This window comes from Lampetra planeri, chromosome 15, assembly GCF_965212315.1.
Source record: "Lampetra planeri chromosome 15, kcLamPlan1.2.h2, whole genome shotgun sequence".
In the NCBI taxonomy this organism is placed as follows: Eukaryota; Metazoa; Chordata; class Hyperoartia; order Petromyzontiformes; family Petromyzontidae; genus Lampetra; species Lampetra planeri.
This window is the reverse complement of record NC_136121.1, coordinates 13,657,875-13,683,056: the sequence shown is the minus strand read 5'-3', so window position 1 is coordinate 13,683,056 and position 25,182 is coordinate 13,657,875. Positions and strand designations below refer to the sequence as shown.

The window sequence follows — 25,182 nt, the reverse complement described above, 5'->3', positions numbered from 1 at the left end:
CCATACAATAAGCCACTTGGTTGAGCTATCATTTGGCCAGGTGGCTTCTGAAAAAGAGCTACATAGCTCGGAAGGCCTTTCCCGGTAAAACAAAATTGTAATTTAGTTGAAGTCGCACGGTGTCGACGGCGCGCGGAGCAACCTTGGCGGTGTCGAGCTCTCGGCGAGCGGAGAGCAGCGTGGAGTCGCGCTCGCGCTCCATCTGCTGCGCGAGCGCGTCAATGTCGGTGAGTTCGCGGCACAGCTCCTCGTTGCGCACGCTCAGCTCCGCCGCCTCGCACTCCTTGCTGTGCTCGCGCTCCGAGAGGCGCGACGTGCGCTCCTGCAGGTCGCAGTTCACCTGCTGAAGGTACTCCACCTGCCACGCGTCCAAAGGGGTCGGCGGACGGGAAAAGAACCGTCCAAGGTATTTGAAAATATATATTTAGTTAATTGTTTTCTTTTTCCCCCCCTCTAATTATAGTCCAACTGCACTAATTGCATCTTGTCATGAGATTAACCAAAAAACGAGGAAGAAAAATCATGTATACGCATGGAATACAGGCGACCCCCGCACCTACGACCTAATTGGTTCATGAACGACGGTCGCAAATCGAATCTTTATTTCCCAATGTTATACATTGGGTTCCGTTCCTGGAAACCCATTTACATACCATAAACATACCAAAATTGACCAGGGAAATAAATGAAAATAACCCTAACAAACATTTATAGTAACTTAACATAACTTTTACAATCATGTAGTAAGTAAAGACAAACACTTACAATCCTTAAGTACTTTTCTCCACATGCATCACATTTCCTCTTCTAAGACGTGGTAAAAGGCGAAAGTTCTTCAAAATTTTATGAAAATATACAAAATAAGTGAAGAGCGTTGAGAACGAGATGCTCTCTGCGCAGTTGCAGACTGTCAGGCGAGACTTCGTGAGTCGTAAGTCGGGGGTCACCTCTATGTAATCTATTCTCAACATGAGTTTGTCCTTGCAATAATTGAATTGGGGTTACCAATGTTAAGTTTCAAAATGCACAACAAGATGATGGCACATGGGCAGGCAGGCAGGCAAGCAAGCAGACATGGCCAGACACACAGACAAGATAAAGCTAATGCATGAATGCTCTCGACTTTAGTTGGAAGGCATTAAAAACGTTAATCTGGCAAACGCTGCACCACCTTGCGCCAGGGAATAGCTCAAGACCAAATGTTTCTTGAAGACGTTGCCCTATGCCTGTGCAGCCTTACTCTGCTACACGTGCAAAGGCTGGGCGAGGGGTGATTGTGGTTGCGGAGGTGGTTGGAGGTCCATCACGACGGGCTCACCTGCAGGTTGAGGTGAGATATGAGTTTCTCGTTGCTGCGGTTCTTGGCTTCGAGGGAGACGACATCGTGCGGAAGCCCCCCGCTGAGCGTGCGTCCCAGACGATCGATCTCGCGGTCTCTATCCTCCATCTCCACGTGTAAACACAGAGAGATTCCACGCTTACATGGTGAATCAGGATAGTATTTAAGTCTGAGTTAAATCTTGACTTAAAGCTTTCGTGACCGCAGGAATTCACATTCTTTGGATCTTTCGGTAAAGTCACGTAGATAGGTTCAAGGAAAATAACAAAAAATAACCAAAAACTATTTTCTTTGAACCTATCTACGTGACTTTACCGAAAGACCCAAAGAATAAGTCTGAGTTCATTTAGGGATGGCCCAGATCATGTTCAGACACCCACGTGTCACACAGCGCTTGTGTCTGGCGAGGTGCCAATTCACGCCAGGTGGAATAGCAAAGGCTCGCCAGCAGGAGATTCACGGGGACAGATCCTAATGTTACGGGTTAACTATTCGGGCGACCTTCAGATATAGCACCCACACTTCCCACTTCCTTGTTGGTCTAGCTGGGAGACACACACAAAGATCGCCCCTATAGCCCCAAGCACTTTGGGTGGGTGTCTTTGTGTGTGTCTCCCATCAGTGGGGTGGGTGGTCAACACCACGCCAGGCCGCCACACTGCACGAGGTACTCAGTTGAGGCCGGGTTGGCCTAGGGGTGGCAAAGTCGGGTCACCGGGTTCGTAGCACAGTGTGCTAACCACTACGCTACCGCTGCCCACAAAGGTCACACACACAAACATATGTACATGCACTAAACACATTAAAATCAACTGTACATGCACCAAGCAATCGCAAGTGCCCACATTGCATGCACATACACAACCATATAAACTTTTTTCTTCCTGATGACGAACGCTTGTGTTGCAATCGAAACGTCGTAGTTTTTTGTTATTTTTTGTTATTTTCTTTGAACCTATCTACGGTGACTTTACCGAAAGACCCAAGAAAAAAACTATTTCTGTTGAAAGTGAAATCTGTGCAAATGTTTTCTTAATCATCAGCCATGATAAATCCACTGCTAGATGAATGCCTTCTGAAGTCGTCACTGGCACTCACGGGTAACAATGCACCTAGCACGTGCACACGAGCAAATATCCTCGCTCCATCTCCATGGTCGACGCATCCCTCGGGAGAAAAACATTTTAAAAGAGGCCACCATGTCGACACATGTTGGCTCTTTAGCTCCGTGCCACTGCAAAGTCATGGCCTGGAGGTGGGAGGCACCCGTTTGCAACTTCTTCGGGAGCCCTCTCATCCAGACAAACTCGGCTCTATCTCCGGGGCCATTAAACGCTGAAACGACCTGTCCCATGCCAGCCGTTACCGGCACAAAGCGGCGTCTCCACGGAGACCGGCCGGCAATGCCCACAACTCACAGGCCCGGCCCATGTCCCACTTACCGGGAAGGAATTCCTGCAAAATGCAGATGGGCGGAACAGCTCATGTGAGGATTCTCGGATGGATGCATCTCAGACCGGCACGCAGCATGCACTTGCATACCTTCTTTGAGCCTATGAGCAAGCCACCCGGGAATGTGCCCCACCTCGTCAGCTATCAGAAGCTAAGCAGGCTAAAGCCTGGAGAGTGTGTGGGTGGGTGTCCGCAGCGCATAAAGCCTGCGGAGCTGCATTGTCAGCAGACGGTGGTGTTGTACTGTAGTATGCTCCAACGACTATGCTCCCCGTCTTCATCAACCCGCACTGATCGGCGTGGTGAAGTATGGTTAAATACCTCCCCCCACGACCAATACGGCGCAAAGAGCCCCTCGTCCAGCAGCGGACTGACAACAGGGTGGCATCGATGGCATCGCACACATTGTAATCTCACGGCGTGCTGCAGGGTTGTCATGGTAACCTGCGTGCCCTTGCAAATCACGGCCACCGGTTGCAGGGCAATTTGCTTATCTAAATAACATCTTGCTGTTCGCCGAGTCCCACGCGCACGTCATGTCGAAACTTGTCGGGAGAAACTTCTGCACAGAGCCGGATGCTGTGGCCCCAAGCCGTACCCATGGAGACCGGCTTTCCTTGCGCGAAGGCATCTCCATCTGACCGTGAAACGGGCGGCCGGAGCCAAGCACGGCGGTCGCTCCACCTCCTCAAGCTTGCCGAGGGCTCTCCTGGCCAGCGGCACAGCCCACCAGACAAGCCCACACAGTCCCCTAGTCCACGGGAACCACGGCAGGGGCTGACCCACCACCTGTCCTCGTAAAACAAACTTTAGCGGTAGCGTTTTGCCTATAAGCCCAATTTTTTGTTTAAAAAAAGTATTGGTTACGATCAAAGTCGCCGTCGACGCATTATTTAAAAGCATCATCATGATAATCATCGTTCACATCGTGAAGCATCACCATCGACCTTGCTGAGCGGGAGGTCGCTCATTCTCCCCTGCTGCCCCCCGCTGTCTGGAACTCTCTTCCCACAGTCGTCCACGCTGTCAACTCCCTGCCACTGTTTAAGTTCAGACCCAAGACCTTCTTCTGCTCTGCTGCAATAAACTATCCTGCCTCTCTCTATAAAAACGGCAGTGCTAAATAAGCCCATTCATATCATTAAACATTATCACTTACATCATGAAAAATCATACATATCAACATCATCATCAAACAGCATGTAATTATTCACATTATTAGGCATTCACATTCATATCATTATCATCGCTGAGCATCATTCTGAATGTCATTAAGCATGATCTTTAACATCATAATCATCATTCAGATTCAGCATCCACCTCGTCATTCCAATCATTATTATCACATATCCTGGGTCGATAAAACAACCACTTTCCGTTAAAGCCTCACTCCGTGGTAGGCGGTGAGTAGTTTACGATAGTCCTTGCTGAACTTTCACCCCACAGGGGTTGAGTAGCCATTCAATTTACAGTCTTTCTCCCATTGTCCATTAGTAAAAAAAATCCCCCAAATAGCCAGCACAGACTGTTGGGGCAGGTGCTGTTAGCGAGCACCTATGAAGGGCAGAACGGCACACAATGGGGTGTGTGGCCAACACCAATCCCGACCGCCTTTTTCTCCCTAGCGGCAGTGTTTACACACCATACCAGGTACTCATTTTAGGCTGAGTCTACCTTGGGGAGGCCCAGAACAGGTTTAGATAATCGTCACTGACGTTGGCCGGAAACAGGAATCGAACTCGGTTCGCCAGGATCGTAGCGCAGCGCGCTAACCGCTGCGCCACCGCTCTCCATAGGGCACCTGCACGGGCAGATATTGTATGCACGCTCCATACACGGAGCTTGACTTCAAACGCCTCTGTCTGAATATATTTTCACACCCGGCACACCACATCTACCATACATACCTCTCGCTATGGTCGCTTGGTCAAGCTAGATGTAACTGAGCAGTTTCCAATCTCAATTGTAAAACGTATAACAATGAATAGTCGTATTCTTGGTTCTTTCGGTAAAGTCACGTAGAAAGGAAACAATAAAATAATAAAAATATTAAACAATAAAATTCTCACGACGTTTGGACTGCAACACAAGCAATCATCATCAGGTGTGAAAAACACCTGATGACTTTACCGAAAGAACCAAGAATATGAATCCCTGCAGTCACGAAAGCATTAAATAAAAAAAAATTAAGTCGGTTATACGAAGACGTTCCATGGCAATACTGAAAAGAAGCTTCCTAGCACGTGGAAGAGCTTCGTCGGACATCAAAGCCGCACGGACCACTCAGTGCAATTTTACAACAAACCATCGAGTGAGTTCCTCCAAGAAGCTCCCAAGCAAGTGGAAGCGAAACGTTGGGCTTCAAATCCTAACGGCGGCACGCGGTGCCCCCCTGCCCCCCACCCCCCGCGCCGTCGGTTACCGGAGGTCGCACCCCGGACGCGCTCCTGTGCCGCCGGGAAGACGACATCGCAGCGCCGGGCTCCTCCTAAAGCACTGCCTTGGGTCGTCTTCTCGATCGCGCCGTGCACACTGCTTCGTCGCTGCTGCTGCTGCTTAGCCGCTGCTGCTGCTGTACGGCAAGAGGCCGAAGCTCGAGACGAGGTGCGGGGGGAGGGGGGTGATGAGCCTCAAGGCGGCGGCGGTGGTGGTGGATCTACGCCGACCGTGATTGAAGCGCGATCTAGCTATGAATGGAGCGGGAGACACGTGTGTGTGAGAGTGTGTGTCTGTGTGTATGTCTATGTGTGTGAGAGTGTGTGTCTGTGTGTGTGTGAGTGTGTGTCTGTGTGTGAGAGTGTGTGTCTGTGTGTGTGAGAGTGTGTCTGTGTGTGTGAGAGTGTGTCTGTGTGAGTGTTTGGTGAGAGTGTGTCTGTCTGTGTCTGTGCGCGTGTCGACGTGAGTGTACCTGCCTGTGCATGTATACGCCTGTGAGCGCGTTCACTATTGTGCGAGTGCTTCTGTGTACTACTTGTGTGTACTACTTGTGTGTATGCGTGTGCGTCCGTACTGTACGCACGCGATATGAATGAGTTGCGGGCTGTAAGTGTACTCCTACGCGTGCGGTTTCACCACACCACACCGCTCATCGTGCGCCGCGTTCGCCAACAGCACCAACAGTCGACATAGACTGTAGAGTGCACGGGTGATCTCTGCCTGTCTTTGTCTCCGTGTGAACTCCTTTGCTCGTGTACGTAGCAAGTGTGCCTCTGCGTGCGCACGCGAGTAGCAAGTGTGCCACTGCGCGCGCGTCTCTCTCTGTACGAGTGTGTGTGTCTGTTCCTGTACATGCGTGTGAATGCGTGTACATCCGAGTGAGAGGGATGGATGAAACGATGGAGGGGGGGGGGTTGAAGAGGGGGGGACGCTAGTTGCCCTGAGAGCGGCGTGCTTAGAAACGGCTGTCCCAACACGTGTGCACACGCGCGCGTGGGTTCGTGTGTGTGCCGTTGTTATCAGCGCGTCCGTCAGCCCCAACCGTGCGAGGACGTGTGTGTGTGTCGGGGAGTGCGGTGGGGAGCGGTGGTGTGAGTGGTTAGCGGTGGTGTGAGTTGGGAGCGGTGGTGTGAGTGGTTAGCGGACCCGGCGGGCGAACCCGAGTGAGATTCCCGCTCTCGGCCAACACCAAGTCACGGATTCTCTGAATCTGTGCCGAGCCCTCCCCTAGGTCGAATCAGCCTCAAACGAGGGCCTGGTGCGATGTGTACACATCGGCACCGGGGAGACAAAGGCGGCCGGGCGTGGTGCTGGCCACCCACCCACCCACCTCCTCGTGTGCGTTACAGGTGCTCAGTGTACGCGTGCTGTTTACTTTTCTCGCCTCCGTTGCCCCTGTTGCAACCCTCGCCACGTTTCGCGTACGACTCAACGCTGTTCGCTCACGATACGCAGTGCCCGAGCTCAAGTACTCGGGCCGGGGTCAGTCAAGGTAGTTGTAGCGGTCTACCGGTCAGCGGCGCTCCCCCACGCCGTGTCCGGCGAGCACGCCACCGGCGGGCGGTTACAAAGTGGACGTTAAAGACCCACGTGGCCGGCCGGTAGGTGGCAGTAACCGCGGTGGACTGACTCTGTACCGAGCCCCTCGGCCTCGCGGTGGAAATTCGACGTTGCTATGGACTTGACGGGTTGGCGAGTTCATCGGCGAGGACAACCGCAGCTGCTGTTGTTTTTGTTTTTTTGCCCGACAAAGTGGTACTCAATTTTAGCGGCCGCTCCCTCCCGCCCGAGTCCGCGCTACGACCACAGTGCCAAGCCACGAGGTTGCAGAATGATATCTACGACGCTGCAACGCATGTGAACGGTGCAGCAAAATAACTACGCTGTTCCACTCAAATGAGCGTGGACAGCCATCCTCAAGTTACTCGGCAGATCCAGTTTATCACTTGCGAAAGCGATAGTCGATAAAAACCAAGGTTTCTCGTTTTTTGTTTCATATTTGGTGATACTTCGTTGGCAGCTGAATGTGCACTCGTAGATATAACTCTCAAGGGTCCTTGCCTGAAACGTTGACTTTTAAATTACTTTCTCTCTTAAGGCAGTGATAATGACGAATGTTTTGAGGCTTTTTTAAGTCCAAGAACCAGAGCAGATATTGATACCACAGGGGTAGCAAAACTTTAGTCGTACCGATGTATTTGTATGGCCAATTTAGAGTGAATTCTATTATGTGATCACTCCACTAATTTCAAATGGCTTTCAATTAAGTCACTGTTATTGACCACAGAAAAATTGGAACCACTCAAGTTATGCCACCTCTGGTTGCACTGTACCGACAAGTGAAACGTCTGGTCTGGGCTCATGGACGAGATAAAGGCCATTGTTTAAATCACTTCCACCTGCGAGTAATTGAACTTCAATAGCCTCATACAGAGACCCATAGACTCACACAGAGACCTACAGACTCACACAGATACCGACAGCCTCACACAGAGACCCACAGCCTCACACAGAGACCCATAGACTCACACAGAGACCCAGACTCACACAGAGACCCATAGACTCACACAGAGACCTACAGACTCACACAGATACCGACAGCCTCACACAGAGACCCACAGCCTCACACAGAGACCCATAGACTCACACAGAGAACCAGACTCACACAGAGACCCATAGACTCACACAGAGACCTACAGACTCACACAGATACCGACAGCCTCACACAGAGACCCACAGCCTCACACAGAGACCCATAGACTCACACAGAGACCCAGACTCACACAGAGACCCATAGACTCACACAGAGACCCATAGACTCACACATAGACCCATAGACTCACACAGAGACCCACGGAATCGGAGTGTAGACACAGTGGGGATGTTTCTCTGTTAATGTCCCTAACAGCTGGGACCCCACCACTGTCGCAGTTTGATGCCAAGCCTCGAGATTATTTATGACTTCACTTGCAATTTAATTTTACATCATATATCCTGTTCACATATTAGTTCAAGTCACCCTATATATCTGTTTAATGTTTCTGTAACTGAATCAGTAACAAAAATATTCACCTAGCCAACTTGCGCTGCAGGCAATTTAATATTGAACATAGATTTAACATAGATTTGTGTTTGCGTCACTGTTGTACTTTATTTTTTATTATTTTCTTTTTTGTCATTTTAGTAACCCACGTAACTCTTGAAAATAAGTCTATACTGGTGTCTTGGTGCTCACCTGGTTAAACAAAATAAACTTAAACTTGTAACATGCACTGTGTGAGTTCAATGAGAAACACATGCATCCCATCTCACACAAGAAAGAATCGTATACTCTGGTGCCTGTTCAGCTCTGACTCAAGACGCAGGAAAGTTCCTGTTACATCATCAATCACAGCGCCACGTTCCGCTGAATATTGTTCTCCTTAGGTTCACACAATCCGGGTGTTGCAATTGTTAGTGCACTCAAAATCACGATCAGAAGGATAAAAATTCAACCTCGTTGAGTTTGACTCAGCCCGTAATTTCTCGTGGATTCATAGAAACAAATACCACTTTGTGGGAAGTTAACAGTGGTTGTCAAACAGATTACTCACTCCATTGGAGGATTGCTATGAACTTGACGACATGAGTTTGATTCCAGGCCACAGCTAACAATGAGTGGTGAGTGGTATCTGAACTGGTCTTTGGCCCCCACCCTTCACCAACTCACGCAGTTAAGTATGGTCAAACAAACCCCATAGACAACTCAGCGCGGGCAGGCCTTCATTCAGCAGTTGACTAACAAAGGCTGGAACTTATCAACATTCTGGGATTTCCACAAATTGCTCAGGGCTACAAGATTCATGTATCCCATGATAATTTGAAATAGTATCCAGTCATTTTTGAGGTCCATGCAGGTTTTACATTATGAACAACACTGCCCACAACGTTTATCAGAGTGTTCAGGTTGCATAGCAGACCGCTTTGAGGGTCTAGGAAACGCCCCACGCAACCAGGGGATATAATTAGCCATCATCGTTAATCCGCCCCAGACGTCACGCGTGCGTCCGAGGTCAGGCCCTACGCTGCCCGATGAAGGCAATCGCTTGGAACCACTCATCCCAAATGCTGACAGCACACCCCATTAACCACGAGCACATGCGAGATAATTGCTCACCGAGTCTCATCGGAAAGCAAAGCGGCGCGGACCACTGCGGTTGCAAATAAATGATGCCCAGGGGCAACGTTTCAGCTGGGCTTGTCTGGGTCAGCAACCTGGAAATATTTCTGCACCTGGCACACCACATCCAGTATACCTCTAGTGATGGCTGTGGCTACTAGTCATGTGCCATCTACTCCAGTAAAGTAATGAGCAGGATGTTTTTCAGTAAGGAATTAAAGCCCTCACTTCACCTGCTTGTCTGTCTCTCTGTATAAATGAAAGCATTAGAATGCAGGCATAAAATAATTGCTTCTATTAAAACCCGTGAACAAACTCGTAGAAATGAATGCGTGACGATGCATTGCTCTGAAAAAAGTGGTACAGCTCGTGATGGTCAGCTCACACTACCGCATGTTGACAATACCATAAACAGCAATGTGGATTATGGGCCAAATTTTCACAATGACACAATGACTAAAACACATTAATTCACATTGAGCTGCAGTTTGTTTCATTCCACAAATGATGCACGACATCTCATGCTATCTCATGCAACTTTTGTTGCTCCTATTTGCAACACATTTGCACATTACCAAGCCATGTTGAACACCCACGCACAACCTACGTTTATTTTCACTCTGCTGCAGACTACGTTAAACAACGCAACATGGTCAACAAAATTTCTTTAAAAACCTTTATCGCTATGAAACTACACTGTTTAACGTCAGCGTTTAGTGAATTTCTCCATTGTTTATGATAGGGTCGTTGGTGAAATTCTGCCAAACATGTGCCAACCTGTGAATGTGACTTTATGTGTTTCTGGAACTAACAAGCACTTGTCCTTAGGGTCGTGCAAGGCTAGAATGGGGGTGAATAGCTGTGCAAAGGACGTAAGCAACATCGTTAATCGACATGTGGTTCAAGCTGGCTGCTGCTCTGGGCACGTGACACTCACCTGCTTCCTGAGGGTTTTCACTCCCAGCTCGGACCTCTCCAACTCATCCTTGAGCCTCTGCACCTCCCGCTCTTGTTCCTCCAACCTACAGAACGATGCGCACCAGGTCAGACACTTTGCCGGTGTCCAGGCAGGGGTTAAGAAACGTATTATATTCTAGATTTGAAGTATTATACTTGCCGCGGTGGGGGATCAGACCGGCGACCTCTCGATTGCAAGTCCAGCGTGCTAACTGCGTCACCATGGCACCACACCCCTGCACTGAATCGAGGTTAATATCTCCCTTCGCTGGCCCGGCCACTTCGAACCTGCCACACTCACCTTGTGCTGGTGAGCTTCACAATGTCGACCACGTAGGGGTCGTGTGGCTGGGCTACGGGTGGAGCCGACAGGCCCGAGGGAGGCACCATCTCGTCAATCTGCATGCGCTGCCGGTGGAACGGGATGCTGCGCTGCTTTCCGCCTACGGGGACATGAACGACCGTCGAGTTGGGACTGCTGGGACTAAAACAACATGTGCACCTATTGTTTTCTTTTAGCCCCGCCCACCCCCCCAACACGTTCCATTCATTGGCTACCACATTCAGATACGCCCCTCCCCCCTCCTTAACTTGTATTTAAGCGCTTGTCTCTTGGAATTTTGCCTCACTTGATACAATAAGTTTAGCTGTGACAGTCCCACCTGATGACGGAGACTTGTGTTGCCTCCAAAACGTCGTGATTTATAATTTTATTTCTATAATTTTTATTTTATTATTATTTATTTTTACCTACGTGACTTTACCGAAAAAACCTAAAAGGACTGCTGCCCTGAGGTCTGACGTGAATCACTGGGTCAGCATCGTTCTGAACCCCACTGCAGTCATTGTGCTAGAAGACTTTGCATTAAGTTGTCTGCATCACTTGTGGATGAATATCGAGATTTCCCGTTTAACTTTAGAAATGTAAAAAATAAAATTGTGCTATATTAATAAGGAACTTTCATTTGCTTTAATAAATTATTTTTGTGGTTCATATATTTTGCTGTCCAGGCATTGTGCGCTGTCACCTTGAGGGTTACTTTTCAAATGAATCCGTTTTCATCCGTCATCATTACGGAGTGCCTTCCCGTCATATATTCCTATCGTTAACCTTTTCCATGATCTTAAAAAATATATTTTCTCTTCTTAAAGATTATCAAACCACATTCTTCCTGGTCTTTCACATGATATTTTATCATTAATTCTGCCTTAAATAATAATTCTGCGCTCCAAAAGACTTGTCAGTTACAATCATGACAGCCTTATTCAATGACTTGAGTAACATATCAAGAAACCTTAACTAGTTAAAACCACGGCTTAATTTCATCCAGACCTGTCTAGGTCATTTAGCCAGAAATTATTTGCGAACACGGCACACCACATCCATTAAATGTCTCACTTTGGGTGTTATCTACATGCCCAGGTGTCTAAATTGTGCGATTAATGCCGAGTCGTTGCAATCTTCTTGATTTAGTCCTTACTCTGCAGTCCTGTCTCTATGCCTAGTCCAGTCTAACAGTCCTCGTTTAAATGTAACCTTGACTGAAAAGTAATTGACAATGTGTAGATTACAGAAGTCCGTGCTGCATAGTAGGTGGGCTTTGACAGGACTCTTCAGGCGAAGGGATGACAGCCCGTCGGCAAGAACAATCACTGGAGTGGCAACCAAGGGAGGGAACGCACCCAAGTGAACGTCCATCACGGGGATAGAGACATGAGATTGACTCATGCGCCGATACTGGGTGGACTTCTGCATCTCAGGACCAAGCGGGATGACAGTGACTTGGGAAGGATGTCATCCAGCAATGGATTGAAGATGATCATGTGCTGCACCTCCGATTGGAACGGTTGGCGATGTACGGTGCGAAAGAAGTCCAACAGACATACCGGGAGTCTGCACAACAGCCTGCATGTTCTTCTCTTGCAGCGTGGCGATGCGGTCAGACTTGGCCCTGCCCTCCTTCTCGAGTGAGCGCACCTTGTGGACGTACTGATTGTTCAGGAACTTCAGGTCAGCGTTCTCGTGCTCCAGCCGTCGAATTGTCCCTTTAAGATCTGGCACACAAGACGGACGCGAAACACACACAATTTCATACAGAGGCATGAAACATCGTTGTGATATGTGAACCAGGCATGGTGGTGCACACCTGTGACCCAGCACATTGGAAGCAAGGGATGGTGGATCACACTCATTTAAGGCAAAATGTGATGTATGTGATGATGCCATGCATGATAATCCATAAAAGGCAAAAGATGTGGATTTAGTACATTTTCAATTGTGAAAGCTTAATTAAAGTTTATTTGTACAAGGTAAAACAAACTCACGTTATTATTTTATTACCGGATATTGCCTGTGCTAGCTTATAATCCATGTAATGATGATATCACCTCGCATAATTGTCGACTGAACGTTAGTCGTGGGCCACGACTGGCCCGTAGGCTGTATGAAATGAAGTAATGGATCGTATCGGGCCTGTGTATCTATGTAGAACTTCTTTCGCACAGTACGTAATCAACCAAGCTAATCCGAGTTGTGGGGGAAGGACAATAAACTATATATAGAAAGCACTTTTTAAGAAATTCGTTTTTAATCCGTGGATTCATAGGTAGGTTATACCCCAATGCCGGAGTAACAGAGGGAGGCGCACGGACGGTGCGTAGGTGCGCTCACCCTTGCCGATGCGCTCGCACTCTTCGCGTGCCCGGATCAGCTCCATGTGCAGCGCGTTGTTGTCGCGCACGAGGCGAGCGTTCTCGCCGCGGTACGGCTCCACGAGCGTGTCCACGTTCCGCGCCTCCTTCTCCGTCTTGCCGGCCGCCAGCTGGGCATTGCGCAGGCTTTCGGTGGTGTGCACCAGGTCACTGCGGCGTTCACGTGCCAATGAGTTTCATATAAAATGATCACTTGAGAGATTGGCGGTGGTGATTGCTTGGGGAGGCCTTCATCCATGGCTCATGATGGTATTCACTTAGGTTATGTTAGGATGGTAGGCATTCATCGATCCACTGCTGGATGAAGGCCTCTCCACTCATTGGTCATGGGAGTTGTTTGACCATACATCACCATGTGAATCAGTGTGAGTTGGTAAGAGGGATGGCGGCGGGTGCAGAACGAGTTCAAAAATCACCCACCACTGATGTTAGCAGTCGTCGATAATCACTTTAACTACCACGGGAATGCCTGTCACAGTGGATCTTCACAACTATAAAAAATGAGGCCTTCATTTTGGAGGTAGCTTTTGCAAACACTCTTCCCCCCCTCGCCACCCCACCCATGCAAAAACGTTAAGTAATTGAAATAACAGCTGCTTTTAACCAGGTGTGCACACCTCACCTCGACCTTGGGACAGACTATTTACTGAAGTAGCCACAATGAATGGTGTGTACCTATGTTTACTGCAGTAGCCACAATGAATGGTGTGTACCTATGTTTACTGCAGTAGCCACAATGAATGGTGTGTACCTATGTTTACTGCAGTAGCCACAATGTTTACCTATGCAGCGTCCATGCAGTTAACAAAGGAAAGAAAAACCCCCACATTGGAAAGCATCACAATTAAATTCTCATTAGTTCAGTCACGATGTGGTAACACCGATCACAGGGACATTTCTCTGCCGACCTACACAATTAACTAATCATGTGCTGCCGTGTTTTTGTGCTGAATGGATCTTGCGATGTTGGTGGATGGCTCTTGCCGATAAGATGTTGCAATCTAGCAGCATTTACTTAGGAAGCCTAACTCCTGCTGATGAAAGTCGAAACTGGTCAAGAGTTTTTCTGCTTTCACTAATTCTGCTGTAGAACATTGTTCCATGAAGCCTCACTCGACATATGGACTAAATGCTATGTAATTTGCATCTTATATAAATACAATAAGACTTATACACTTTAATTATATACAAGACTATATCAGGAGAGCTGTACTGCCATCTCCTGACCAACTCGTAGCAACACTTAACACTGACCACTGCTGCCCACCAACATCTGCCAAGCCCTAGTCTGATAACGAATTCAAGTACTAAACGGAATCAACCCTGCCTAGCTTTAGAGATATGATGACATGGGGAATATTATTCAGACCGAACTGGTTGTACCCAGCTCGTTTGCAGGGTTCTCAGATTACTGAAATGTGATGCACTACCTGTCCAACACTTCAAAGGCGTGCAGTGTTTAAATCGAGGCGTTGTTGGCTTTGTTGAGAGTAGGCAGATTAAGTGGATGACAAAACGTGAATTAGTACGTTCATTGTGCAGCCACCTGTGGGGGGAGATGATGCTTATACACCGAGAGCAAGGCTTGTCGAGTGTTCCAATGCAGCTGGCGTGGTTTATATTTAATGTGCGTGGGTCATCTACGTTGTCGCAGGACGCGCATTCATATTAACACGCAGTCTGTTGTGTGACTTGCAAAGAGGCACGCCTGCCATCCAACGCTGTGGATTCAAGGGTTGGCAGATCACGCAAGAGATGTTCGCTCTACCCACGAGGTGGCCAGGAGTGAGTACACAGCAAGTGGGTTCGTGAACCCGTCTATTCGAATCTTGTGGAACGCCATGCAGTGGCAGGAACCGTACTCGAGTACAAGTAAAACATTCTAAAGGACCAAACATCGCCACTGTAGGCCCCTCCTGAAAGGCGGTCCTGAGACTCCGCGCGTCTCAAATGAATGAACCAAGGCCGTAATTTTAATATATATTATGGGGGGGGGGACACATCCCACCCCCCCAATATTCAAATATGCTCAAAATGTCCCCCCCAATATATTACTATAAAAAGGTAAAAAAAGGAAAAAACAGAGCAATATAATACAATATACACTATTAGACATTATTGTAAAAAATAAATAAAAAGTCCATCCCATGTGTTAGTGAATTTTTTTTATATTTTAGGCAGGAAATTAGTTTCCAAATTTAGATTTTTTTTTCTGGGGGGGGGGACCCCCAGACCCCCTGGAAGATTTGGTTCCCCCCCAATGTTGACTCCATGGCTACGGCCTTGAAATGAACAGACGAACGGATGAAGACACAGACATGGGTACGGGGTACAGGCTGAAGACACAGACATGGGTACGGGGACATGGGTACGGGGACATGGGTACGGGGACATGGGTACGGGGACATGGGTACGGGGACATGGGTACGTTGTACGGGGACATGGGTACGGGGACATGGGTACGTTGTACGGGGACATGGGTGAGAAGTCTCGGCTCTTACCCGAACAGCTTCTCCACGAGCGGCAGCGTCTCCACGCCCAGGGGCTGCCTGTAGCCCAGCTGGTCCAACCGCTTGCGCAGGCTCACGAACCTGCGCTCGCCAGCCGAGCCCATCGCTCATCGGGGCTTCGAGCCGGCGGGTCAGCGGTGAACGAATCAATGAATGAATTGAACAATGAATGAAATAAACACAGTAATCCTGGGCCCGCGCCTTGGCTGGCAGTCGTAATCACGTCGGTGTGGGAGTTGAACCGGTTAAGAGGCGGCGGATGTCCGGCCCCGCTGCTTCCCCCTGGCTGGGGTCCCCGGGGAAAGGGGTCCTTGCAAGAGGGGTCCGAGGTCCCTGGAAGCAGCGTCGGTTGAGTCTGGAAATCGTAAAGTGTCAAGATGCTGGCGGCTCTTGTTCGGTCGCGATCTGGCTCCCTGGTTCCTGGTCTCGCTCCCTGGTTCCTGGTCTCGCTCCCTGGTTCCTGGTCTCGCTCCCTGGTTCCTGGTCTCGCTCCCAGTCGACGTCCCGAGTCCTCTGACCCCTGCTCCAGGTCACGACCCGGCCTGGATTCCGACTCTTTGTCCCTCAGCCCGAGTCTCGCTGCGGGGTCCTGGTCCTGATTCCCTGGCCCGGGTCTCACTCTGACGCTGGGTTCCACGGTCTGGCGGGCCTCGCGTTCTCTCGTCTCTCGACTCCCTCGTTCCGTTTGAGACCCGGTGCTGGTTCCTTTTGTTCCTTGAGTCCCCGATGTCCCGGTGCCTCGTCCCGGTCTAAACCCTGGGTCCTAGCCCCAGGTCCCGGTCTAAGCCGTGGGTCCTGTCTCTCCCCAGGTCCCGGTCTAAGCCGTGGGTCCTGTCTCTCCCCAGGTCCCGGTCTAAGCCCTGGTCCACGTCTTTCCCCAGGTCCCGGTCTAAGCCGTGGGTCCTGTCTCTCCCCAGGTCCCTGTCTGTCCCCAGGTCCCTGTCTGTCCCCAGTCCCGGTCTAATCCCTGGGTTCCGTCTCTCCCCAGGTGCCTGTCTAAGCCCTGGTCCACGTCTGTCCCGAGGTACCTGTCTAAGCCGTGGGTCCTGTCTCTCCCCAGCTCCCTGTCTCTCCCCAGGTCCCTGTCTCTCCCCAGGTCTCCGTCTCTCCCCAGGTCTCCGTCTCTCCCGAGGTCCCTGTCTCTCCCCAGGTCCCGGTCTAAGCCGTGGGTCCTGTCTCTCCGCAGGTCCCTGTCTCTCCCCAGGTCCCTGTCTGTCCCCAGGTCCCTGTCTGTCCCCAGTCCCGGTCTAATCCCTGGGTTCCGTCTCTCCCCAGGTGCCTGTCTAAGCCCTGGTCCACGTCTGTCCCGAGGTACCTGTCTAAGCCGTGGGTCCTGTCTCTCCCCAGCTCCCTGTCTCTCCCCAGGTCCCTGTCTCTCCCCAGGTCTCCGTCTCTCCCCAGGTCTCCGTCTCTCCCGAGGTCCCTGTCTCTCCCCAGGTCCCGGTCTAAGCCGTGGGTCCTGTCTCTCCGCAGGTCCCTGTCTCTCCCCAGGTCCCTGTCTGTCCCCAGGTCCCTGTCTGTCCCCAGTCCCGGTCTAATCCCTGGGTTCCGTCTCTCCCCAGGTGCCTGTCTAAGCCCTGGTCCACGTCTGTCCCGAGGTACCTGTCTAAGCCGTGGGTCCTGTCTCTCCCCAGGTCCCTGTCTCTCCCCAGGTCTCCGTCTCTCCCCAGGTCCCGGTCTAAGCCGTGGGTCTTGTCTCTCCGCAGGTCCCTGTCTCTCCCGAGGTCCCTGTCTCTACCCAGGTCCCTGTCTCACCCCAGGTCCCCGTCTGTCCCGAGGTCTCTGTGGGGATCTCCGCTTGGCGCCGTTCCGTTTGAATCTGCCGCCGCCGCCCGCGCCGCGTCCCAACCACTCTCGCCGCCGCGGCGGAGATTTAATTTCCTTTTACGTTTTAAACAAACGCAACAAAAACCGCATCATTAAGATCAGCATGCGTTAACGCTCACAATAAATTGATTAAAAAAATAGTTTTAATTTAAAATCAAAATAAAAAACCCGATGACGCCGCCCGCATCCACCGCCCCCCGCCTGCTTCGCGTTGCCGAATCGCCCCGCCCCTCGAACTCTGACCCCGCGTGACGTCACAGGGGCGGGGGGCTGAGGCGGTCCCCCTTCCCCGGTGTGGTCAGCTGCCGCCCGGCACTCACCCCTCTGCTCACCCCACTACTCACCCCACTGCTCACCCTTCCGCTCACCCCACTACTCACCCCGCTGCTCACCCCGGCACTCACCTCGCTGCTCACCCTTCCGCTCACCCCACTACTCACATCGCTGCTCACCCCACTACTCACCCCGGTACTCATCCCGCTGCTCACCCCGCTGCTCACCCTTCCGCTCACCCCACTACTCACCCCTCTGCTCACCCCGCTGCTCACCCCGGTCCTCACCCCACTGCTCACCCCGGTCCTCACCCCGATGCTGGCGTCGCTGGCCGCGTGTGGCCGGGGTGTCTCGCGCTCCCGCGGGCTGCCGCTGCTGCTGCGCTCCCGCGTGTCCCTCTCAGACTGTTCGGGCCTTGCGACGGAGACGCGGGGAGTGCGCGCCTCCACGGATGGGACCCCGAGTGCCGACGCGTCCAGGTACGGGCCACTGGAGGCACCCCCCGGGCGCCTCCAGACGCGGGACCCTGAAACCCGCGTGAATTCGGGGCCATGGCTCTCCATCCCCCTGCATTCAGGGTCGGGTCCCGTGACCTCTGACCTCTGCCCGGCCACCGTGACCTCTGCCCGGCCATCGTGACCTCTGCCCGGCCACGTGACCTCTGCCCGGCCACCGCTACAAGTCGATGGGCAAGTCACTTGTAGTGGGTTGAAAACTTCTGACGGGTTTGGAAGAGGAAGCCAAATGCCCGCCAGAGCTCCCTCTCAGAGAGGTCCTTCTACCAGCAGTGGCGTGAACACGAAATTGCAGAGTTTTACATTTTGGTTTTTTCGGTAAAGTCACGGTTGCTTTCACTACGTTGTCCCCACCTGAAGAAGGATTGTGTTGCGCCCAAAACGTCGTGATTTAATTGAGTTTTCATTTATTTTATTTTTTACCGACGTGACTTTACCGGAAAAACCAATGAGTATGAATCCTTGCAGTCACAAAAGCTTCAAATCTAGAAGGAAGCTTTACATTTTGTTTGTGACCTCTGTGCCCGCAGAGCCCCCAGTATTGAGACAGCCATGCCTCCTGAGCTGAGACTCCGAGTCCCTACTCTACCACAGCCGTGCACTCGAACCCCTGTGCCTCCAGACCCATGCACTGTCACCCATGTCTCCATGATCTTGACCTCTGCTCCTAACTTCCCCAGGGCTGGCTACTGTGACACCCACGCCTCCAGAGGAGGGAGTCCGAAGTCTCCTGCGTCTAAGGCGGGGACCCCGGCCCCTCGCTCCTCCAGCGCGGAGTCGCTGCTCGGGGCCCCGGGCAGCTTCACCATCCTGCGCTCGACATCTGCCGACGTCTTCACCAACCTGGCCCTGGAGGACTGGCTCTACGAGCACGGCGGCTTCGGGGCGGGCGGCGGTGCACTGCTAGTGTGGTGGAACGAGCGCGCCGTGGTGCTGGGCCGCCACCAGAACCCGTGGCGGGAGAGCGACGTGCCGTGGCTGCGGCAGCGGGGAATCGCTGTGGCGCGTCGGCGGAGCGGCGGCGGCACAGTCTACCACGACCTTGGCAACGTGAACTTCTCCTTCTTCAGCTCGAGGGCCGGCTACGACCGCAAGCGCAACCTCGGCCTCATCACGGACGCCGTGGCCACGCTGCGGCCGCGCCTCGACGTGCGCGCTACGGAGCGCTTCGACTTGGTGATGGAGGCCAACTTGAAGGTGTCGGGCACGGCGGCCAAACTGGGCCGCGACACGGCCTACCACCACTGCACGCTGCTCGTGGAGGCCGATCGGGCGCTCATGTCGCGCGCCCTGCGCAGCGGCCACGCCGCGGGGCTGCGCACCAACGCCACTCCCAGCATGCCGGCGCCCGTGGCCAATCTGCGGGAGCGTGACCGGACCCTAACCTGTAACCTCCTGGCCGGCGCGGTGGCAGCGCAGTTTGCGAGGTCGCACGGCCGCCCGGGCCGCGGGCAGGCCACCACTGTGGACCCAACAGATGTCGAGGCCTACCCAGGAATCGAACGCATGCGAGAGGAGCACAGCAGCTGGGAGTGGGTGTACGGACGCACACCACCCTTCAGTTACGAGCACAGCTTCCCCTCTGACCCCTGCGGAGGCGGTCAGCACGGGGAGTTCACAGTTAGGGTGGAGGTGAAGAATGGGCGCATCGAGCGATGCGAGGTGAAGGTGCCAGACCCGTGGCTACCAATGGACGTGACCTCCACGCTGGCCCAGGTGCTGGTGGGCACGCGATTCTGGCCCGAAGATGTGGAACTGGCACTTCGGGAGGTGCGGGCCCAGGGTCAAGGCCCGTGGGGACGGATCTGCAACTGCATCATGTCCATAGTTTGATGCTCATGCCATTTACATGAATACATGAACTGCAGCCTCATTGTCAGTGCACTGCTGGTTGAGAGCCGGCACATGCCACGCACTGCTTTGCTCTGCCCACAACCTAGCCCAAGTCTCAAACACCTGCTGTGGGTGGTGATCGCTACAGGCTTAACGCTGCTTTAGCTGTCCAAGGTTTCGTGAGATCAGGCAAGAGGGTGGTTACATCGTTTTACATTGCAATCCGAAAGAGCTCGAATTTTGTATATTTACACCTTGGCTCCGTGTCCTGGGGCTGACAGTTTAATGAGTCTCGCTCTTGGGATGTCGTGGTGTAAAAACCATGCCTAATGATACGTCATGCCAATATCATGAGTGTTACTGTGGTGTTCTTGAAGGTCCCTTTAAAAGTATTATTTTGCTCAATCATGAACCTTCACTTTCATGTCATGCAGCTTGGAGCACCCGAGCTGTGTGTTCACAAGGGATGTTTGATTTTTTTTTAGCCGTGTCCTCATACAAGTTATCTTCAGTTTTTGCAAATTTTTGTTAATGACTGCATCAATATGATGTTGAGGATAAGGAACTGACGGGGCAGTGTTATAATCTTTATTTTAATATTAACATTTGTAATGCGCCTTAAAATCTCCCATGAAACCCAGAAAAGAAATTGGAAAAATATAAATTAAAACTTTCTATTGCCATATTATAAAAATACCAAGCTTATAAAATATTACTGTACATGGTATACACATAACAGGCGTATTTAACAAAACATGTTGCACAATGTCATCAGCCACTGTAAATCCTCGTCACACTCAAGCGTGTCTCCTTGTGCAATCTCGGCGTATGTTCCGCCTTTTTGAACAGTTTTGAATGCTTCTGTACACCGTATTTGTTTTCATTAAGACATTGTCTTCGTGAGAACTTGGATGCGTGGTCTCAGCCCTCCTTGGTGTGCTTCCTGTGAAAGATGTCCACCGTGGTCTCGTGGCAAGGTCGCAAGTCGTAGTCTCCGTAGCCGATGCTGAAACGGCCCTAGAAGCAACCACAAGTGCAGGCATCAGAAACTGCACCTTCAAGTCTGGGGAGGGTAGAGTTACTCTACTTGACTGCACAACACAATACAATACAATTGATCAGATCATTCTGACTTCCTGGATTTTTATTATCACTTCCTAGATCTTGTCCTGATGGTATTCAACATAGGTTTAAACGAAATATGGATTGCAATTGCTCAATTTGGTGGTAAGAAATATTTACTCGACTTACCCGTGAGCTGAAACGATAATAATTGGCTTGTTAAACACGTATACAGGTGTCAATTTATTTTTGGCTTTGTCAGGTGGTGGACAGTCTTCACAACACACATTTGGTCAGATCATTACATGGCTTAACACAAAAATATCAATACAATTTCATTCGGAGTTGGCTTTAAAAAATTCTGCTTGATAACATTTCGTCCGGAAAGGCAATAGGCTGATAGACTATAACATATTTTGTATGTTGAGACAAAGTTCTGCCGATACGGCATATTAATTTACCCATAATCCTCCATAGGAGCAAATGAGTTTGAATACAATTTGGATTTACGTAGCATTTAAATGCGACCACATCTTCAGATGCTGTACTAAAACCAGCCATATTTATTTTGTTTAATTTCAATTCATCTGGGTGCAGATAGGGCTTTAGTTCTTACTGAATATGTTGAATTGCTGGTAGACTGGAGTAGCCACGGGATTAGTAGCCACAGCCACAGAGATAGGTATACTGGCTGTGGCGGTGCAGGGTGTGGAAATATTTCCCAGGTCACTGATGTGGACAAACCTGGCTTAAATTAAGCCCTGGATGTAGATGCTAAAATCCTCAATTGAAAGAGCACGTGACTGATACGAATGAAAAGAAACGACACAGAAAATAAACACGAAACTTACCGCGGGCTTCTTAAAATAATCCAGACCTCGTCCAATCTTGATTATCCATCCATTATTAAACCTGAATGACAAGTGGTAATTTCAATGAGCACATCGAGTGACAATGTCATCAAGCGACATTCACGGATATATAATTAATAGGCTACTTGTGTAGCTGCACTGAAGCATGGAAAACCTGATTTCCCGGTCGTGCAGCGTGTCTGAGTAGGAGATGTTGAGTGCGATGTCGTGGCCTTGAAGACTTTGCCTCAGTTCCACGAGTGCACCCTCCTGGAGTCCATTGCTCCTGGTCTGAGTGTGTTTTGATTGAAGGTATAACATGAAAATAACTAGTTTTAATGACAAGACAAAACAATTACAATTCAACAACACCCGGCTATAAAGTAGTGAGTTAATGGGTGAGTCACCTCGTCTTGTGAAGTAAGGAGGTTGACCTTTTTCACTTTACACGGTCCTTGGATCAGCATCTCGCAAAACCGGAGGAGGTTGTAAAGCTGCAAATGAAACCACAACCATCTTCACTCATCACAATCTCAATGGATCGCTTATTTCTCAAATTACTTTTTTTTTTATTTCACTCTTGTTACAAAGCGTCTTGAGATTGTTTCAATTTTTTTTTACATCTCAACACGAATTCCATGAATAAGCCAAAATCATGTTTTGGCTAGGAAAACTCTTGTGACAAGAAATCAGGAAGACAGCAAATAAGGTACATAAGCAATTTGAAAAATAGGATGCAATAGGGAGTATCTCATGCCAACTTCTTGAGAAAATATTAAAGGACAGAGCTGAACAAGGACAGCGATCAATGCCGATGTCTTTTAGAAAGGACATGAGATGGACAGAGAAAGTTACCTTCAAAACTAGATACACCAATCTTGATTTGAAGCTTTGGTGACTGCAGCAATCCAGATAATTCTTTCTCACCTGATGATGGACCCTTGTGTTGCGACCAAAACATCGTGCCTGATTTTGTGAAATGTTGCTTATGCCTGCCTGTTTGAGGGAATAATTGTATTCAGATTTGCTGTGTCATCAGCTTGTAAGCAGGACTTAGCCAAGGACTGTTTATTTAATTACCTGATTTATCCCATGATTTCCCATCTCCGTAAAGAAAGAAGAGAGCTCCTTATTGTATATAACTCGAAATAATCATGAGCATCATTGTGCAAAAATATAAATTACAAAATAGAACCCCAGATAACATGTCTAGTTCATGTCTCCACATAAAAACATTCTTAAACAACCCAGACTGCACGGCCTTCTGGGAGTGCATAATTGATTTTAGACAAGCAAGCTTTGGACTGGTTTCGACACAATGTCTCAGCAGAGGTAGGCTTACTTGCATCAATGATGGTGAACTGCCAGATGGTACAGGCAAGGACCATCTCTTAACGATATTGTATGAGTTGCTGTCAATTGTGACTCCTAAAGTTGGTGAGCTGCTGCCCTAACCGTGCTGCCACACACACGGCTACACGGCGGATCAAAATACCATGCTGTCTCGGTCACACACTCAACCAAGGTGTGTGACGTGTCAGACCTGATGGATGTGACGGATGTAAGGATCCTCCACCCACACCTCGCTCACAGTCTCGTCCAGGTACGGTCCAAACAGCTTCACGTAGCTGAATCCCAAAGCGTTATCAGCGATTCGCAACTGCTCGTGATACTTGCCACCTTGCAAGTGCGCACACACGTGATGCACATCGGATAAAGGGGGTTTTCATAGGTATTGAGGATTAACCATCCTGGCGAAAGAAATATATTTGCGCGTGCGAGTTTAATTATGAGCTGCTCCTCACTTGTGAGTGACTCAGTCTCTCACGCAACCGCAAACATGTCAGCAAGTAAAACAATTACTGTACTTTAAGAAGCAATCAAAACAGACGGCGCACACTACATCTCCACCGACATTCTAAGTAGGTAAACAATACATATTGTAGCCTATTTACACATGTTTTGTATTATCTATGTTTTATTTTATCGAGGCCATTCTGCCCCCCGTCCCGAATTCCACCAGATAATGAAGAGTTGATTATCCTGAAAATGTTTACTAACTCCCTTTTGTGCCATACTCTTCCGGCAAGGCTACATTCTCACGTGCAGATAAAGAATTCAGGCCTCCTACTACCCACTTTCTTTCTGGATGTTCACTTGCTGCTTGATTTTCTCAGCCCTCTCCATGTAGACTTCGATCTTCTGGCGATAGTGGCTCTTCTTTGCATCTTCCTTTATGGCTGTACAAAAACAATACAGCACGTTTAGTTATTTACAAGGTAATATTGCGTAAAAGCTTTGATTATATTACAACACAGCCATACGGCTGTGTTGTAATATTGTTGTGTTGTAATATTGTAATCCAGAATATCTGGAGAGACTAAGACCTCAAAGTTGGTAGCCAGTCGTTGCATAGATGTAATACAATTACTTTCTTTTTCTTCCGCCGATTCAATTAAGATCCTGCACGGTATCCATGCCCCCCGCTCGTGCAAGGTTCTAGGGAGGCCACCCAGCACAGCTATTGTTCCACAGTGCGCCTGCGAACCCTGACGTGTGCACACCTTTGGAGAGAGGCGACGTTTCGGGCAATAGCCCTTCTTCATAGCATGCGCAATTACATATTTTTTTCCTTTTAATGCCACAGTGTTATTGACGAGTGTGTTGGATTGTTTTTGTTAACACCACTGCCAACGCAGCAGCATCATCACCAAATAATCTGCGCACAGAACAACGTTCGCGATGGCAGCTGATATACGTGACTCCACGGCTCGGCGTGCCGCGGTGGGGGGGTGGGGGGGGATCAGTGGTGGTGCCGTATGTGCCCCGTACCCTTGAGGATGTCGATGAGCAGCTGGATGCCCTCCTGGTAGCACACGAGCGCCTCGGGCAGGCGGGACTCGCGGTCCAGGTCCACGGCGCGACTCAGCACCGACACGGCCGCCGCCTCCATCCCGGCCAGACGGAGGTCGGCCATGCTGGCTCCCTGTGCTATGTGACCGGTCTCCCTGCGCACGCAGAATACCCCCCCCCTGCACCGTCTCACCCGCCTCCCCCTCACCTCAACTCACCCTCCGCCTCGTCTCACAGTCCCTCCTCACACGACTTTCTTCTCTCACTTCTCTCCCGCCTCCTCTTCACCCTCGTCACCTGTTCCCTCCTAACCTTGATTCCCTTCTCACCAAACTCCCTCCTCGCCCAAGACCCTCTGCTCCATGAAGCTCAGACACTCGCATCCTCACCTGACACCATCTCT

General features: G+C 50.2%; 3 protein-coding genes across 4 annotated transcripts in view; 1 reads left to right on the top strand and 2 right to left on the bottom strand.

Moving 5' to 3' along the window:
• The window catches only part of TSGA10 (testis specific 10), a 33,082-nt gene extending 15,469 nt beyond the window's left edge, over nucleotides 1–17,613 (bottom strand). The window contains exons 1-7 of one of the 2 annotated variants that reach the window (XM_078601193.1): nucleotides 15,557–17,613; nucleotides 13,015–13,205; nucleotides 12,231–12,398; nucleotides 10,645–10,786; nucleotides 10,324–10,408; nucleotides 1,319–1,447; nucleotides 143–358 (exon numbers count right to left, since the gene is read on the bottom strand). In XM_078601193.1, coding sequence (XP_078457319.1) covers nucleotides 143–358; nucleotides 1,319–1,447; nucleotides 10,324–10,408; nucleotides 10,645–10,786; nucleotides 12,231–12,398; nucleotides 13,015–13,205; nucleotides 15,557–15,669 — 1,044 coding nt within the window. In that variant the 5' untranslated portion in view covers nucleotides 15,670–17,613. Of the gene's footprint in view, nucleotides 1–142; nucleotides 359–1,318; nucleotides 1,448–5,213; nucleotides 5,767–10,323; nucleotides 10,409–10,644; nucleotides 10,787–12,230; nucleotides 12,399–13,014; nucleotides 13,206–15,556 lie in introns of those variants that run through there. The other variant, XM_078601194.1, reaches the window with a different exon arrangement.
• LIPT1 (lipoyltransferase 1) lies at nucleotides 17,605–20,923 on the top strand. Its single transcript, XM_078601195.1, has 2 exons — nucleotides 17,605–18,144; nucleotides 18,861–20,923. The coding sequence occupies exons 1-2, from the start codon at nucleotides 17,981–17,983 to the stop codon at nucleotides 20,011–20,013; spliced, it is 1,317 nt and encodes a 438-aa protein (XP_078457321.1). The 5' UTR covers nucleotides 17,605–17,980; the 3' UTR covers nucleotides 20,014–20,923.
• On the bottom strand, nucleotides 20,588–25,062 carry MITD1 (microtubule interacting and trafficking domain containing 1). The gene is made up of 7 exons (XM_078601196.1): nucleotides 24,759–25,062; nucleotides 24,065–24,166; nucleotides 23,470–23,606; nucleotides 22,334–22,420; nucleotides 22,102–22,217; nucleotides 21,927–21,987; nucleotides 20,588–21,030 (listed from the first exon to the last, which is right to left on the bottom strand). Exons 1-7 carry the CDS (start codon nucleotides 24,901–24,903, stop codon nucleotides 20,935–20,937), a joined length of 744 nt encoding a protein of 247 aa, XP_078457322.1. The 5' UTR covers nucleotides 24,904–25,062; the 3' UTR covers nucleotides 20,588–20,934.
• Between the last annotated feature and the right edge of the window lie 120 nt (nucleotides 25,063–25,182).